This window comes from Sesamum indicum, linkage group LG7, assembly GCF_000512975.1.
Source record: "Sesamum indicum cultivar Zhongzhi No. 13 linkage group LG7, S_indicum_v1.0, whole genome shotgun sequence".
Classification (NCBI taxonomy): domain Eukaryota; kingdom Viridiplantae; phylum Streptophyta; class Magnoliopsida; order Lamiales; family Pedaliaceae; genus Sesamum; species Sesamum indicum.
Genome location: NC_026151.1, coordinates 4,565,888 through 4,582,683, shown reverse-complemented (window position 1 = coordinate 4,582,683; position 16,796 = coordinate 4,565,888). Strand labels below are relative to the sequence as shown.

General features: G+C 32.6%; 1 protein-coding gene across 1 annotated transcript; it reads left to right on the top strand.

Annotated features, from left to right (window-relative positions):
• Positions 10,169–11,352, top strand: LOC105166227 (protein MIZU-KUSSEI 1). Its single transcript, XM_011085502.2, has one exon. The coding sequence runs from the start codon at positions 10,303–10,305 to the stop codon at positions 11,023–11,025; it is 723 nt and encodes a 240-aa protein (XP_011083804.1). The 5' UTR covers positions 10,169–10,302; the 3' UTR covers positions 11,026–11,352.

Here is a 16,796-nt window from a genome sequence, read left to right as displayed (position 1 = left end):
AGTGCTGCATGTTGAAAGCCTTGAGCGCGCCTTTAAGTGCTTTCAGCCTCCGACAAAGGCTGTATTGCGGCGTTCCTTCCACGCTCAAGTTCCATCTTGCTTCAACAGTAGCTAAGAAATCCGGATGATCTGCCCACATATTGAAAAAGCGAAATGGTTTTGGCTTAGTGGGTGCATGATCAAAGATAGAAACAATACCCGGAGAATGGTCGAAAAGGCATCCCGGTGGATTGAAATGGGTAGAGCAATGCAAACCAGCCTCAAGCCATTCATTGTTGTATAAGACCCGATCGAGCTTGCACCATACGGGGTTGCTTTCGTTGTTGGATTACCATGTGTAGTAGCAGCCCGTAGTGGGAACGTCGAGTAATCCAAGTGCTATGCAACAGTCTACAAAATCCTTGAGCTCATACCAAGTCGGTGCCACACCCAACTGCTTCTCCTCGAGAGATTTCACACAGTTGAAATCGCCCATAATAAGCCATGGCATGCTCGGTCCTTGTCCCAAATCAGAAAGTTTCTCCCACATGCTCCTTCTATTGACAACAGAATAAAGACCATATGTAAATGAAATATAGAAGGAGAGTTGAGAGGACTTATTCGTGGCACGGCAGTGGATCACTTGGGGAGATATGTCAATCGGGTGTAAGTGCGCCGGCAATGGTGTCAAATTTGTTGGTTTGGCACCATCCCGGAAATGTGCGGCTAAGAATCTTCGGAATACTTGATGCTGCAAGCTTCGTCTCCAAAATGCCCAAGAGGCAAAGCCGGTTATTCTTAATGAGGTGGGCAACCCCATTGTGCTTGAGAGGCCGATTAAAGCCTCTCACGTTCCAGAATCCTATCTTCATGGGGATTGAGGGGGGGACTCCCCTCCGGCCTTATTTTCCGGTGTGCTGCCCGATGCTGCGTTCACCTCAGTCGTTCTGCCCGCCATTTTATATTGTGTGGACGTCGACGAATCAGTTGGCGAGCTCTCAGAATCAGCCGGTGAAGGAACCACTGCTTGCTTAGGGTTGGTCGGTTGCGGTGCCTTCATGGTTAGCCGTCCCTGTTCCACCTTGTCGGCTGGTGGAGAAGACGGTTGCTGCACCTCCACTACCGGCTTGGTTGCGGTGACTGTAGCTTTGCCCTTATTCTTCCTCTGCACTACCGTCCATTCAGCATGCTTCATCTTTGTTGCCTCTACCGGCTTCGCTTGTGCAGCAGGGGTAGTAGTGGCATGGACGACTGCGGGGACAACGGCCGGTAGACCTTGACATGTTTCTTGCAAGTGCCCAAACCTGTTACATGCTGTGCAGAATTTGGGGGTGAATTCATAAACCACCGGCTGCTTTCTGGTTATGCCATTTGGCATAACAAACTCCACTTCGTCGATGAGTTTCTTTGATGCATCGACCTCAACCATGATTCGGGCGTAGGATATCCGTTCCATTTTCATCGTAAGTGAATCCATGGCAATGGGATTGCCAATCCTCGAACCGATCTTGCCAAGCGCATTCGGGTGCCAACACTCAAGGGGGAGTGATGGCAGGATGGCCCAAACCGGTGTAAGGCTTATATCATCTTCTTTAAATTCGAAGCAGTCAGGCATGTGCTTCAGAAGAAGGGGCCGTCCATATACGAAATAAGGACCTCCGACTAGTATTCGCTGTCTATCCTCCTCTCGGGCAAAATGAAAGATTAACCAACCGCTCCCGTGCTGCTGGAAGGTTGCTCCCCAAGAGTGAGAAAGTGTTCTGATTGCTTTTAGTCCGGGGAATTTGCCGGCTATGTATCCAACGAGGCAATATCCCAATTTGGCCCGAACATCGAACAAGTCGTCGGAACCCAAAGTGAGTGGGCCGTCGTCCACCGCAAATTTAGTGAGCTTGTGGTCATCGGTTAACTTGCGATTAGTGCTGAATAGACCGGCGAAGGAGACCGTTTTCTTGCCCGTATTTTCAGTGGTGGGCTCGATCGCCGGCTGTTTTGCCTTCGGCCGTGGATCGATTACGTTCTCTACATTATACTTTGCAACAAAGGAGGGGGAAGCCTCCAAATCAGAAATGAAACCATGGAAAACCGAAGCACTAACCTCGGCAGTGGTGGTGGTGGTGCTCGGTTTATGCCCGGCTGGTTTAATGGGCGGGTCATGGACTGTTGCAGCAGCATTTTTTCCAGTTTCAGCTGCTGCCGATGACCAGACGGAGGGCTGGCCGGAAGCGGCGTTTGCAGCAGTTTTCATTGCCTTCTTGTTCTTTGCCATGGCTGCTTTTTGGGACAAGGAGGGTGTGCAGCAGTGGCTGAATTTGCTGCAGGAATATGCAGCACTAAAAGAGGAATGTGCTGCAGGAATTGCAGAAAACAGCAGCCAAACAAGGAAAGCACAGGCTGCGCAGAGAAGAAGACAGTGTTTGTTGCTGCCAAAAATGGAAACTCCCACCTACCACTGGGCAGCTCTGTTTGGACGGAAAAAATGGCTGAAAAATGCTCAACACCAGCAGCAAAACGAAGGCAAAAGAGACAGCAACAACAGCAGAAAATAGCAGCAGAAAATGGCTGCAAAAAGTAGCAGAAAATCGCTCAAGCAGCAGCAGAAACTCGCCCAAAACAGCAGCTGAAACTCGCCCAAAACGATGGCAAAACACATAGAAACACCAGCAAAACGGCAAGCTGCAACCCGTGCAAATGGCTGCAAATAGCAGTAGAAAAACGCCCAAAACAGCAGCAGAAATCGCCCAAAGCAGCAGCAGAAACAGCAGAAAATGCAGAAACTGTTTTAACACTTCGGTGGGGGCTTTTCAGCCGGCAAGACGACTTCAAAACCCAAAATCATTCGGTAGAAACGATGATTAGCCGAAGGGAAAACGTTTAATCGGTCCGAAATTTGCAGAATCTTGAAGAAGACACATGGAAGAGCAAACTAAGATGAGACACTCTAGAGAGAAAACTTTCTAGAGAGAGAAAACTTTCTAGAGAGAGAAAACTCTTAACCCCACTACTACTGAGAGCTCTTTCTTAGAGCCTTGCTAATCTTGGACATATATTTTGTTGTTCAGTAAACAACAAAGACTTCACTAACATTGGAGCCTTGCTAACCTTAAAATATAATGTTGTCCAAGAAAAATGAGCGCTAGAGGACACAATAATTTTTTCAAAATATAATTATGGGTGAATTACAACCACATTTTTTAAAATTTGACATAATTATAAATATTTTTTTATTATTTGAAAAATTATCATTATTCTTGATTTTGACAGTTGTCCAACAACTAACCCAATCAGTTAGTCCCCATTAGGGTTCCATCTATTTTTCTTTATAAGCTGATCAAAATGTCATCATGTACTATGAATTATAATTTTACTTCTATTTCAATATTTTTTGAATTTTTTTTATTAACTAAGCGGACAACTTTTATTTTTCAATTTTTCAATTTTTTTCATCCACCTTGTTCAATGTGTTGTAATTTTGACTTTTTTTAAAAAAATATAGCAAGAGCAAAGTTGACAATTCATGCATTTACCAATAATCTTATAATTTCATCAAATATCAGAGTGAATTAATAATTTCTCAAAGAATGAGGTAGTATTTGTAATTATGTTGAATTTTAAAAAACTCATTATAATTTACCCTGTAATTAGTTAAGTAGCTACATCCAACTACAAAAACATTATGGTTAAATACAGTTACCACTTTGAAGTATCACGCCACATTAATTACCCCCTTAATTATTAAAACCTTAAAAAAAAAACGTATGACCTTTAATTTTTAAGTTTTAAAAGTCCATTTTATCCTTACCCAAATTGCTTTGTGAAAAATAAATAAATAAAGAAATTTCTAAAATACCAAAATCACTATTTGTCAAAACTTTGTTGTAATTCTAGTTTTACTTGTTTATCTGGCTCTTTTTGTTTTAGTTTCACTTGTTTGTCAAACTAAGTTAATAATAAATTTATACATACCATATATATAAATTATATTATAATTTTTATTAGTTCATTAGGTCTTTCGGTTTATTAATTGTATATTTTTTAAGTAAATATATAAATATATACATATAAATATAAATTTATTTTTAATTTAGTTGGACAGACAAGTGAAACTAAAATTAAATGAGCTCCAAGTACTTAGGATTATGAAAATAAAAAAAGCTTAATAAATAAGTAAAAATATAATTAGAAAAAGTTTTGACATAGGATGATTTTGGCATTACACAAATCTCTTTTAAAAAAATTCAGAAAGCAATTTTTATAAGGGTAAGATGAACTTTTCAAATTTAAAAATTAAAAATTATGATTCTTTTTTAAATATTTAATACTTTATAGGATAATTAATGTGAGGTGTATACTTTAGAAGTAATATTCGTATTTAATCCCAAAAAAAAAACTATTTTAACATGTACTAGAATTCAATCAATACCCTCCAACAATCATGCAGTTGTTGGGTAGGGGGTCGTTTAAGGAAATATATAGCTTCCTACAAATTAAAGTAAATTAAAAAAGTAGAACAATTCTCAATAATTAAATTCCGAAAAGTTCTTTGTGATGATCCTTGTACTAAAACTAATGCATGTTGTTGCCTCCAGGTTGATATATGTCCCTTGCTTTGTTATTATTACATTATTATTTAACAGACATGCAAGGGCACTCTTGCTAGTGCTGCCCTTTATTTTTCTTTGTTTATTTATTTAAAGCACATACAGTGATATTTTGGAGAAATTAATATAAATAGGGGCAAGACCATTTCTGCCTGAATTCAACTCACCTACTTTATCAAAGCATTTTTGGGACAAATCTTTAATAATGCTAGGACAATTTTGGAACATTCAAATACTCGTATAGACTCACCTTCAGACACATTATGTCCATATTCATAAGCATCCTAACATAATGTTATTATTAAATCAGCACATACACGGGACCCGATCGTGTGGGATAGTGTCGGTTTTAATTTTGTATGAGTTTCACGATTTTGTCTTAAAAAACAACTCAACCTATTCGTTTGGGAGTTGATGTATCGATATGGAATGCATGACTATCATCAACTCCCAGACGAGGGATTTGGAACGGACACATGATCTTATTCCCATATTCAAAGTAATTAAAGAGGAAAAGAATCTTGCGTTCTAGTACATAATCAATTCAATTTAATCTTGTCCAGGTAATTATCAACGAAAGCCTCTAGAGTCGACGAGCTAGGGCCCGTATGATACAAAAACCTTGGGTGTACTATAGTTGTTGACATTATAGAAGACACTGATGGCCGGACATTGTGTAGAGGACACTCAGGATTCCTGCAAATTATTGAGTTTTCTGTAAGATAGTGAGCCAAATTCCCTGGACTAGGTACAGCAAATATCAAGGGGGCCGACATGGAAATGGACTAGGTAACTGAAAATCATGTTGTAAGGAGAGAAAGTGCTGTTACTTACGATGCTACTAATGACAGCATTTGCATTGAATCAAGTGGTAGTAGCTTTTCTTTGCTAGTGGAGCTAGTGATTAAATGTATTTTTGGTCTCGTAATTTAAAATATTAGTATTTTTATTCTCTAATTTTTTAAGATAGCACTTTGGTCCTACATTTTTTTCTTTTTTAAATTTTCCCTATTTCAATCATTTTGTCCATTGGAGTTCACCTCCACCAGTGAAAAGAGTGAACTTCGTCCAAGAAAAGATTGAAATTGTGAAAATTAAAAAGATGTAGGACGGAAATGCTATCCTAAAAAGTGAAGGACAAATGTTGGCAAAATGGGCCAATATGAACAGAAGCCCCACTTTTAAAATGTCACGTGAGAGGCACATGCTATTTTCCAGCAAGAAGGATGAATTCCGGTGCAAAAGTATTACAATTATAAAAATTAAAAAAATATAGGACCACGATGCTACCATAAAAAGTTAAAGAACGAAATATCAAATAACCTAAGTTACGGGACAAAAAAATGTATATTTGAATCTCAGTTAATTGGAGAATAGCATTTTACATCTATCAAGTTAGTCTCTTTGCGATTCTAGTTTTATTGTTTTGAACTCACCATATTGCATTCCATAACTCCAAAAAAATATTATAATTTTAGTCTAAAATCTTAATTCCGTTAAATTTATGACGAAAATAACCTTAATTCCCCTTTAAAACTTAATGGAGCCGTGTCATGCACATGTTGTTTCTGATGTAAATTTAAAAAAATTAAGATTTGGGATTGAAATTACAGTTTTTCTCAAATGATAAGATGTAATGTGATTTTGTGGTAGGTATAATACAATTATCCCCTAATTAGACCTTAGAGGTAGAATCCTGTACATAAGGAAATATATATAAAAAATAGTCATGAGTTGAGATCGATATTTACCATGAATAATCATGAGTTGAGATCGATATTTACCATGAATAATCATGAGTTGAGATCGATATTTACGGTTAAATCCTTGAGGTTATGATGTGATTTATGATCTTGAAGGGCCCACACTCATGGGTTTATACCCCTTTGATTTAATATTAATCATATCATTAATCAACCACCATAGATTGATCATTACAAATTGATGGTATTTTCTGCATAAAAAAGAAGAGGGTAGGAACTTTAATTAATGGCTTAAAAGTTTGTATTTTCATTAGGGTGTATTTTCTGTCACAAATTCCGTCTCAAATTTAATTTTGACGAATTAATTTATCAAAAATTAATCTCAAATCAGCTTTTTTTTTAAAAAAAAAAGAAAATAATAATAATAAAGTGGATCAATAAATGCCATCTCTAGCTTATAATTATTTCTTGCAAAAAGAAATTTCTAGTAATGAAACTTGTTTGGCTAAGTTGGGTTTAATTACAATTTTGGTCCTATTATTAGGCTTTTTGCACTTTGATCATTTTAAAAGTATCATAAAAAATTTAGTCCAGTAGTTTGAGTTTTCGTGGATTAATGACGCTCATCTCCAGAAATCTCAGAATTAGTTGAAAAATCACATGTGTAAGTGATCTGACGGCTTAAATTTGGGCAGTCACATGACTGTCACGCGCCCCACAGGCATACAGAAGGGAACGAGGAATTCTCAATGAAAAAGGTACGCTATGAACCGAACACGAAAGTCGTCTGATTTGAAAATTTCTGACAATAAATACCCTCAATCTGCGAACGAAAAAAAGAAAAGAAAATTAAACTGCCAGTAAAACTTTTAAAAAAGATCAGAATATCAAACGCGTATAAGTATATGATCAAGATTGCAATTAATACAGATAAGTTGCAATGGTGGTGCCAACCATGGGATGTCCTAATTACAGTACCACAAGGAAAACAAAATGTGATGGGAGGTGAGAGTGATGGAAAAGGAAAATCACTTGTTAGGCAAAGTAAAGTAGCAATTGACAAGAGGCTGAAAACGTATGGGGACAGAGCTGTGGTTGTATAATGGCTCATGGGACTGTCAAAGAATAAAGGGAAATATTGATAATGTTGTAATAACATTAAGGAGAGGAAGCACATGCAAATAGCAGCATCAAAAGACTGCTTTTTGGGCCCTCTTTTTTCTTCTTTGATGAAGGGCTCTCAGTTGGTATCTTTGTGGTTTGAAACATCCTTATCTTATCACAATTCAACCCCCATAAATAATTGTTTTCATCACCTTTGTCAATATCAAACTTCAGTTAACACTCCCCCACCCCAACATATATGTCACTAAACAAAGACTTTGAGTGATCCTTTCTTACATCCCTCTTCCTCCCCACCCACCTCCTTGTTTTCTAATGGATATTCATGCCATGAATGTCACTTTTCCATATATTTCCACTCATCGCTTGTTGAAAATGTCAAAAAATTAAGGGATAATGATATCTGTATCCCTTTATTTATAATTTATTTATACAAATCATTCTTATTTTTAAAAAAATTTACATATATACCTACCAGAAACGTTAAAATCATTTATACAAATCACCCTTACGTTTCGAAAAATTACACGTGCACCTTCAGAGACATCAATATCGTTACACAAACTATCCTTGTTTTTTTGGCTATCGGAGGTCGTTTCTATAATTACGCAAAAGATAGATGTGATTTGTGTAAATAGACCATAAATTAGAAATATAGGTATAACTGTGTTAATTTCACAATCTCGATTGTGGTAACCAAAATGGGGGCTTTGAGATTATCTGACTATCTAACTTAACTGCACCGAAAGCTGGAATAAATAACTATGATGAAATCAAGAGAGATGAATTCTAATCCAAAGGGATGTATCACCCCAATTATCACATTGATCCTTGGTCACAAATGATTAATTTTCACTAAAGCATTTAATTTTGATATCTATTAGGATAGTTATAATAAATTTTCGTTTTATTACTATAATTGATTTAACTCAAACATCCAAATCAAAATTTATTATCTCACTGACTGGGTACGATACCATTCCACATCAACTTGATAATAGCATGTACTTTTGTGATAACAGTTAAGCCTAAATCAAATAGGTGAAATAATTACAATTATATAATCTAGCTAGTTTTTTTGTCCCTACAAGTATCTATTTGCTACTTGTATCAAATGTTCATGATAATTACGGATTATGAACTCGTAAATAACAAATACAACAATTAATGTTGAATCGATTTATCGGATATGTTAAAAATAATTATCCAATAAATAATAAAATCAAGATAAGAATTAATTGAAAAAATCAAAAGTAAAAGAGTTCAACGATTCCCATGAATCATATAAGAGACACATAATGTATGTGGGAAAACCTTAAATTATGAGAAAAGGGGAGGATGATAGATGCTAAGAGGTTAATGAAAAATATGTATACTACATATAACTTAGGCAGCCACTATTAAGAAAAATTCATACGCTATAATCACTGTTATTTAAAAATTATAATAAATTAATATTATTTATCAATAAAATCAATTTAAAATTTAAATTTTAATTACGATTAATCAATATTCTATATTTTATTCATGATCAAAATATCTGTATTAAATGTTTTCACTTCAGTAACAGAAATAAAGACTAATATAGTCATTGTACAGTCATGATTAATTAGTATTTACCATGATTTTTTTTATTTTTAAACATGAAAATTAATTATAATGAATATCATATTTCTTCTGGTGATCGTATTTTCTGAAATTTAACTTGATTGTAGATGAGATTCTTAAGTTTGAAAAATTACGCAAAACCTCCCTTAAAATTTGTTCAAATCTAAGATTTGCTATACTATTATCTCAATAAAATAATAAATTATCATTAAACATCTAAATTAGTGTACATTTATTAATAAACTAAACCAAATGTCTAGATTCAAATTCAAATCAACCAAGTACAAATTTGGTCCATCGTCCTCTTCTTTTCCTTAGTTCTTACTCAATATTAAGTGTACAAATATTATATTAATTATTTTTTAGTTAAAGAATATTATACACATATATATAAATAAATAAATAAATAATATCAATCCAATATTTAAGACGCTTGTCTTTGTTATACACGAGAAATTTTAATTCGGATTAAATTTGATCACACATGAATTCATTATATATATTTATATTGAAATTGGTGTTTAGTTTAGAAAAGGTAATAAGTGACATTATAAGTGGGCGGAAATATATTTTTGGTTTTATAATTTTAGCACTTTGATATTTTTATCATTTACCTTTTTAGGATTGCAAAAGAGTCCCTATAATCTTTTTACATTTCGCAATTTTGGTTCTTTCGATGTTGGATTTTGTAAAAATCATTGGATAAATCATATGCGCTTCACGTGAATCATTTAAATTGAGAATTTTGTTCCGATTAATTCACTTTTGTCGATATGGATAAAAATGATATGGCACATGATTTATTTCGACAACTGTTGCAAAATCCGGCATTAAAAGGACCAAAATAGTGAAATATCAAAAAGTTACAGGACTCTTTTATAACCTCTAGAAAGATAAAGGGTAAAAATACCAAAATCGTGAGGGGCACATAATTTATTCCGACAACTTTTATAAAATCCGGCACATGAAGGACCCGAATCAATTAATGTCGAAAAATTATGAAAATATTTTACAACTCTTGAAATTAATGGATAAAAATATTAAAGTGTCAAAATTACAAAACCAAAAATATATTTAAACTTAATAAATATATTATACTTATTTTATAATTAATTTAATTTAATCAAATTTGACTTAAAATAAAAATTTTGCACCTATATATATATATCCCAAGTACCTGAAATGGGATGAGCACATGTTAGCAAACTTTGCTGCCCTCACTCTTCCCACCTTGAAAGTTTTTTCATCATTTTTCCTCACACAACACACACTACCCTCAACAAATTCAAATGCCATCCGTCCATTCCAGCCCATTCCACGGCATGGAAAACCCCGCCTTACTCTCCCTCCTCCACCACACCACCCGCCACACCTCTGCCAAGAAACCATCAATCCACCGGCACGGCAGCGGCGGCGGTGGCGGCCTTCTCCGCATGTTCAAACTCCTCCCCATGCTGACCACCGGATGCAAGATGGTTGCCCTGCTAGGCGCCCGCCACCGCAAACCCCTTCTCACCGACAAGGCCACCACCGGAACCCTCTTCGGGTACAGAAAAGGACGCCTCAGCCTGGCCATACAAGAGGACCCCCATCGCCTGCCGGTGTTCGTGATCGAACTCCCCATGCTGACCAGCGCGCTCCACAGGGAAATGGCGTCGGATGTGCTGCGGATCGCCCTGGAAACCGACACCAAAACTCACAAGAAGAAGCTCCTGGAGGAGTTCTTGTGGGCTGTTTACTGCAATGGGAGGAAGATGGGGTACTCCATCAGGCGGAAGAATATGACGGACGATGAAGTTCACGTTATGCAGCTGCTGAGGGGAGTGTCGATGGGCGCCGGAGTGTTGCCGGGACCGTCGTCGGAGAAGGAAACAGGCGACGGAGAGTTGACGTATATAAGGGCCAGATTTGATAGGGTTGTGGGATCCAAGGATTCGGAGTCGTTGTACATGATCAATCCTGACGTCGCCTCAGCTCAAGAACTTAGCATCTTCTTTCTAAGAGTCCGCTGAGACTTCATTATTCCCCAAAAATTCTTACTTCACCTTTGATCCAGCCTAATCAATTATATAATTAACAAATATGATATATTTCTTATGTTATTAATTATTCTTTTTAAATTATATATTCACTAATCATACACAAAATATTTTATATTTGTCATATTATTTAGTTTAACTTCGATCAAACTTGACGTGGACTAAAATTTCAATCGAATCTAATTTTTTTTATCAGGGACTGCAATATAACGCTGAGTTATAACAAATTCTGAAATATTTATGATGTATTTGGGGTCCATGGTGGATATTTCACCTATATAAGACATAGATTTTGTTGTTGATTGAATTTTTTATTTTAAATTTTTGTTTTATTTTTTTATTATATTATATACATATTAGAAGGTGCATAAATTTTTAATAAAATAAATAAGGTAATTATTATACACATTATGCATGTAAATTAAATATGGTTGAATATTAAATAATTGAATTTGGAATATAAAAACTCAAATTGGAGATGAATTCTCTTAGCCCACCATTATTTGTTCAATCGTTCAAGTAGGGTGATTATTAATCACAGACTTAAATGTATTTTTGTTGTGTAATTTAGAGTATTTGATATTTCATTCTTTAATTTTTACAATAACATTTTGATCTTACATCTTTCAAATTTTTATGATTTTGAATTTTATTTTCGGAGTTGACTAATCATCTAAAAAGTACATGTGCTCTCATGTGACATCTTAAATTTGGGGTTTTTGTTCCTATTGATTCATTTCTGTCATCATTTTTATCCTCTAAATTTACAGGATAGTATTTTGGTTCTATATCTTTTTTAAATTTACAATTTTAGTCATTTTTTGCCAATATTCACATTTCTTTCCAGTAGAGGTAAATCTCGATAAATAAAAGGACTAAAATCGCAAAAATTAAAAAGAACTAAACCCAAAATGCTATTCTAAAAATTTAAAGGACAAAAACGTCAAAAATTTAAATTATGGGATAAAATATGTATTTAATCCTTAATCACATTATAATTATAAAAACATCTGACATTTAATCAATTAAGCTCTGATTAGACATTTTCCGAACAAAAGGTTTCCATTTAGGTACTTGAAGTGGCTTGTCTGGACTCCACAAATATCAATCTTGTAATAGTTTTGAGGTTAACTGATACCTACGTTTGGAAAAAGATTAAAGAGAAAAGCAAAAAAATAAAGACTTTCCCCCCCTTATTTTTGCCATGTGATCATGTTTTTCTAACCATTTGACAATATATTGCATTAACAAAAATAACATTTAATTATAATTAAAAAAATAATTCTAATAATAGTTATTTATCAGGACCATGCAATATTTATTGATCATGATTTTTTACGAGTGTGGGTGAAACATTTATCGTGACCAAAAGTAATGATGAATATTTTGTAATAATTATGAACCATCTCGAATACTTTTCTCATGGTGAATAATAAATTTTTATTTTTATTTTATTTAACTATGATTAAATAATAGTATTTTATCATGATTTTTAATTCATAATAATTAAAATACATGCAATAGTAATTTTTTTGTAGTGTTGTTGGAAACCATGATGATAATCAAATGTATCAAGAGAAAATACATTAGTTCTATATTTAGTATCAAGAAAATATATAGTATATTTATTAAGGAATTAATAGTTGTAACCTATATATGTAATAGTGATAAAATATTTTGTTTTGCTATATAATAGTTAGAAAGTTGAAAGTATATTTATTAAGGAATTAATAGTTGCAACATATATATGTAATAGTGATAAAATATTTTGTTTTGCTATATAATAGTTATTCAAGAAAGTTGAAAAATAATTGTTGTGTCTAAATTATTAATTATGATATGCACAGTGGTATATTTGCAGCATAAATATGTCAAAAAATTATATTAAATTTTTTATTATTACAAAGTTGTTATTAAAATTGAAATCAAATTGCTATCGACATTCTTGAAGTTAAGTCAAATTACACAAATACCCTTTGTGTTTTACATAATTATTGATATGCCCCTTGAGGGGTGTTGGTGACATGTTTTCCAGAGGGTGTTTGTGTATGTTTTGCATTTGAATAGGAGGTATAGTTGTAATTACAATTATAACCTCCAAGGGAGCTATAATTTTATAAAAAATAAAAAAATATTTGTGTATTTTGACCCAAGCTCAGAACGTGTCAATGTAATTTACCTTTTTAATTATAAATGTATACTTTCTAAATCAATAGCATTTTTTTTTCATTCTATAATAGAGATTTGGATTTGGTGAACTTTCTATATTTATTTTCTTTAATAATAATTTCTTCATGTGTGAAATAAATAAGATTTAAATATATTTTGCATTTGTGAACTTATTATAAAATTATTTTATATATATATATATTTATTTTTGCATTAATTCTGATTCTAATTTCTAAGTGGACTAGAAAAAACTAGGATCAAACGAAAACATTATTTGAATTAAAGCTGGCTCAGAGATTATTAAGCATATATTGAGCCTGACCAGTCCAATCACTATATAAGGGAGCTCCATTTAGTCGCATATAAAACAGGCCCAATGGACTTTGTGATGATTGATAGGTGTGTGTGTGTGTACACAGATTTAATGAACAAGAACATTAGCTATAAAAATTAAATGATAATATTAAAGTATCAATAATTATATATTGATTAGAGTTTTTATTTTGTCATTATAATAATAATTACATTTTTAGTAGTCACTATTTGTTTAAAAGTGTGACGTAAACTATACCTATATATAGCCACTCATTTGCTTGTGGTCCCTAATGTTCATGTTCCACGATTTTAATTCCTAATATTTATAATGTTTTCTACATTTGGTTTGACCGTCAAATTGGCCATCAAAACTAACCTCATTGCATGGCCTAAAATAACACTTGGTCTGTGCTTATATTGTGCATCTTCGTGTTTTATACCATGTCTATAGGATGAGGAACATAAAAATAATATTGTAATATATATATATAAAAAAAAAAAAAGAGTCGTTGCTTTTCAACCAAATCATACCTCAGCACAAAAGAAAGGAAGAAAAACATAAAAAATAAAATTTTCAATGGTAGCAAAAGCTATCTCTCTTCCTCCACTCACAGCTTCATCTTCATCAGCAAAAACCTAATTCTTTACCAAAAAGACTGTTTGTTTATCATTATCATCATGTTCCATAATACTGGGAGGTTCAAGATTAAACACCCTAATCTTCAAGAAAAGAACTTTAAACAGTGGGAAAGGGTTTGGAGTAGTGCAATGCATTGCTGGTATTGCACCATCAGTTCTTTACAAGGTACTTTTGTTTGATTATGATGGTGTGTTAGTAGACACTGAAAAGGATGACCACCACATTTCTTTCAATGAAACTTTTGCGAATTTTAGTCTTGTGGTTCCTCTGTTCTACTTCTATTTTCCATTTTTTGTTTCCTTTTGGTTTCATTATCTGTTTTAAGGAATTTACGGGGTAATTCTTGTTCTATCTTTCCCTTTTGCAAGTGTGAAGTATGCCGCTTTTGTTTTGATGGTTGATTGAAAAATAATTATCTTTTTTTTAGCATCTATTTATTTACGACTAGATGAGTGGAGATAGTGGCAACACGGTTGTGCTACTTTACACAGCGGGTACTTGTTCTTCTTGGTCTGGTTGGGACCAAATGTGTGCAAGGTCATGAGTTACACGATGTTCCCGTACTCCATTAGTTTTAACAACTAACTTGACAATCACACCAAATCTGCAAAAAATTATAAATATTAGGAAACAAAATCGTGGTAGATGAACATTAGAGACCAAAAGTGAATAAATGGCTATTTATACGGACCAAAAATATAATCTACCCGAAGTTGTCACTAGCAATAATTAATAACAAAAAGTTTATGCACGAAATTGTTGTTATAAGCAATCAATTGTGTATGTATAGTGTGATAATAGAGTACGGACAACAAGTATATTGTAATTATATTTATTCTAATATTAGATTATCATTATAATCATTAATTATTCATATAAATAATTTCATGCATAATTCTTTTTACTAATAATTATATCATGAAAAAAAATTGAAATTATTGTCATTCAATATGTATTTTTAGAGAAACCTTCAAAATTGCACTTAATATGAAGTCTAAGCCTCCTAAAATAACTAATTTGAGGTGCAAAAAATGTATAGTTCCTAAGTTGCCATCATACTTAACATTTAAAAAGGAATAAAATGATTAAAAAAGTAAAACTTTCATCCTAAAATATAGTTTATCAAATAACTTCCCAATTTCATTTTTTTATCATTCACTTTCAACGTCTCTTCCATGACAAAAAAACCTATAGATCGAATTTGATAGTTGAATTATTTATTATCGCAGAAAAAAGAGAACTTATTAATCCTGCAAAACTCAAGCAAAAGAAGCCGCGAATCTGTCTCTCTCTTTATTTTCACAAGATTAGTGTTAGTACCTTCTCTCTACGAGCAACTTTTTTTTGTGTGTGTTTTTCTTTTATTCCCACGATTACTCTTACCTGTTCTGACAATATGTGCATAAAATTTTTCTTTTTTCTTTTTTTAATAATAACGGAACTAGTAAAATATATGCACGTTGCGTGTGAGGTGTATTTTTAAATTTTTTAAAATTGATTTTTTTGTTCTTTCTCAATTCTTAAATAACATGTTAAAGTAATTAATATAAAGATATATATTTGTTTGGAATTTATAGTTACAATAAGTATATTTGAATAAAGAAAATGAAAAATAAGTAAAAAAAATTAATGAAAAAATTTTGGTCGAATTGAAGATATTGATACGGAAACTAATACTAAAAATGAACTCCTACCCTATATTTATACATACGGTCTCCTTAGGTGAACGGTGAAGATTTTTCTTAATCGTGTGGTGGGAAGCTCTAAAAACTATAGCAAAAAGCTTCTAAACTTAGATACAAAACTTTTTAAAAAATGTCTCTCAAATTTTATATTTATCTAAAACCTTGCATCCGCAGACTTTCACATTCTTAATTTTCCTTATGATAAAATTCATTCAAGAATTGATCAAAATTTTTTACTAAGAATGCTAAAGAAAACAAAACCTAAATGGAATTTTACAGTGTACACCCAATTTTCACATTCTAATCTCTATAGTATCTCTATACTATATACTAAGTGAGAACCTCTTTGCTGTCTTTATATTTTTTGGTCTGTTTTTTATATTTAATTTATTGTTTTTAAATTTTTATGTAACTTCCCATTCCCCCATTATCTTTCAATAATTTATTTATTTATTTTTTTAATTTTTATTCATCTCTTCTTTTTTGTCACGATTTTTTTATAAATTTAATATTAACTTATTATTTCATATATACTTTATTTAATAATAAAATTTTAAAAATATTTTTTTTTAAATAACATTTATAGAAGATGCACACACATAGGATGTGCCACAAATTACTGGTTAATATTATACTTGAGCATGTGTTTAGTTCCATCTTTAAAATAAAATTAATCTTTAAAATTTAAATTTCCATCTTAACTATTTATATTATATATATATATATAACTACATAATTCTTACAAACTATTGAAAAAATATTTACTTATTATTTATTAGTTCAATTTAATCATCTCATATAATCCATCGTATACATTCATATTGTGTAATCATTTTTTTTAGAATTTTTATAGACTATTTTTATAGTGAAGTTTAATAGTTTTTATTTATTTTTAATATTTCAATCTTTTTTTATTTTTATTGTTTGTTATGCTT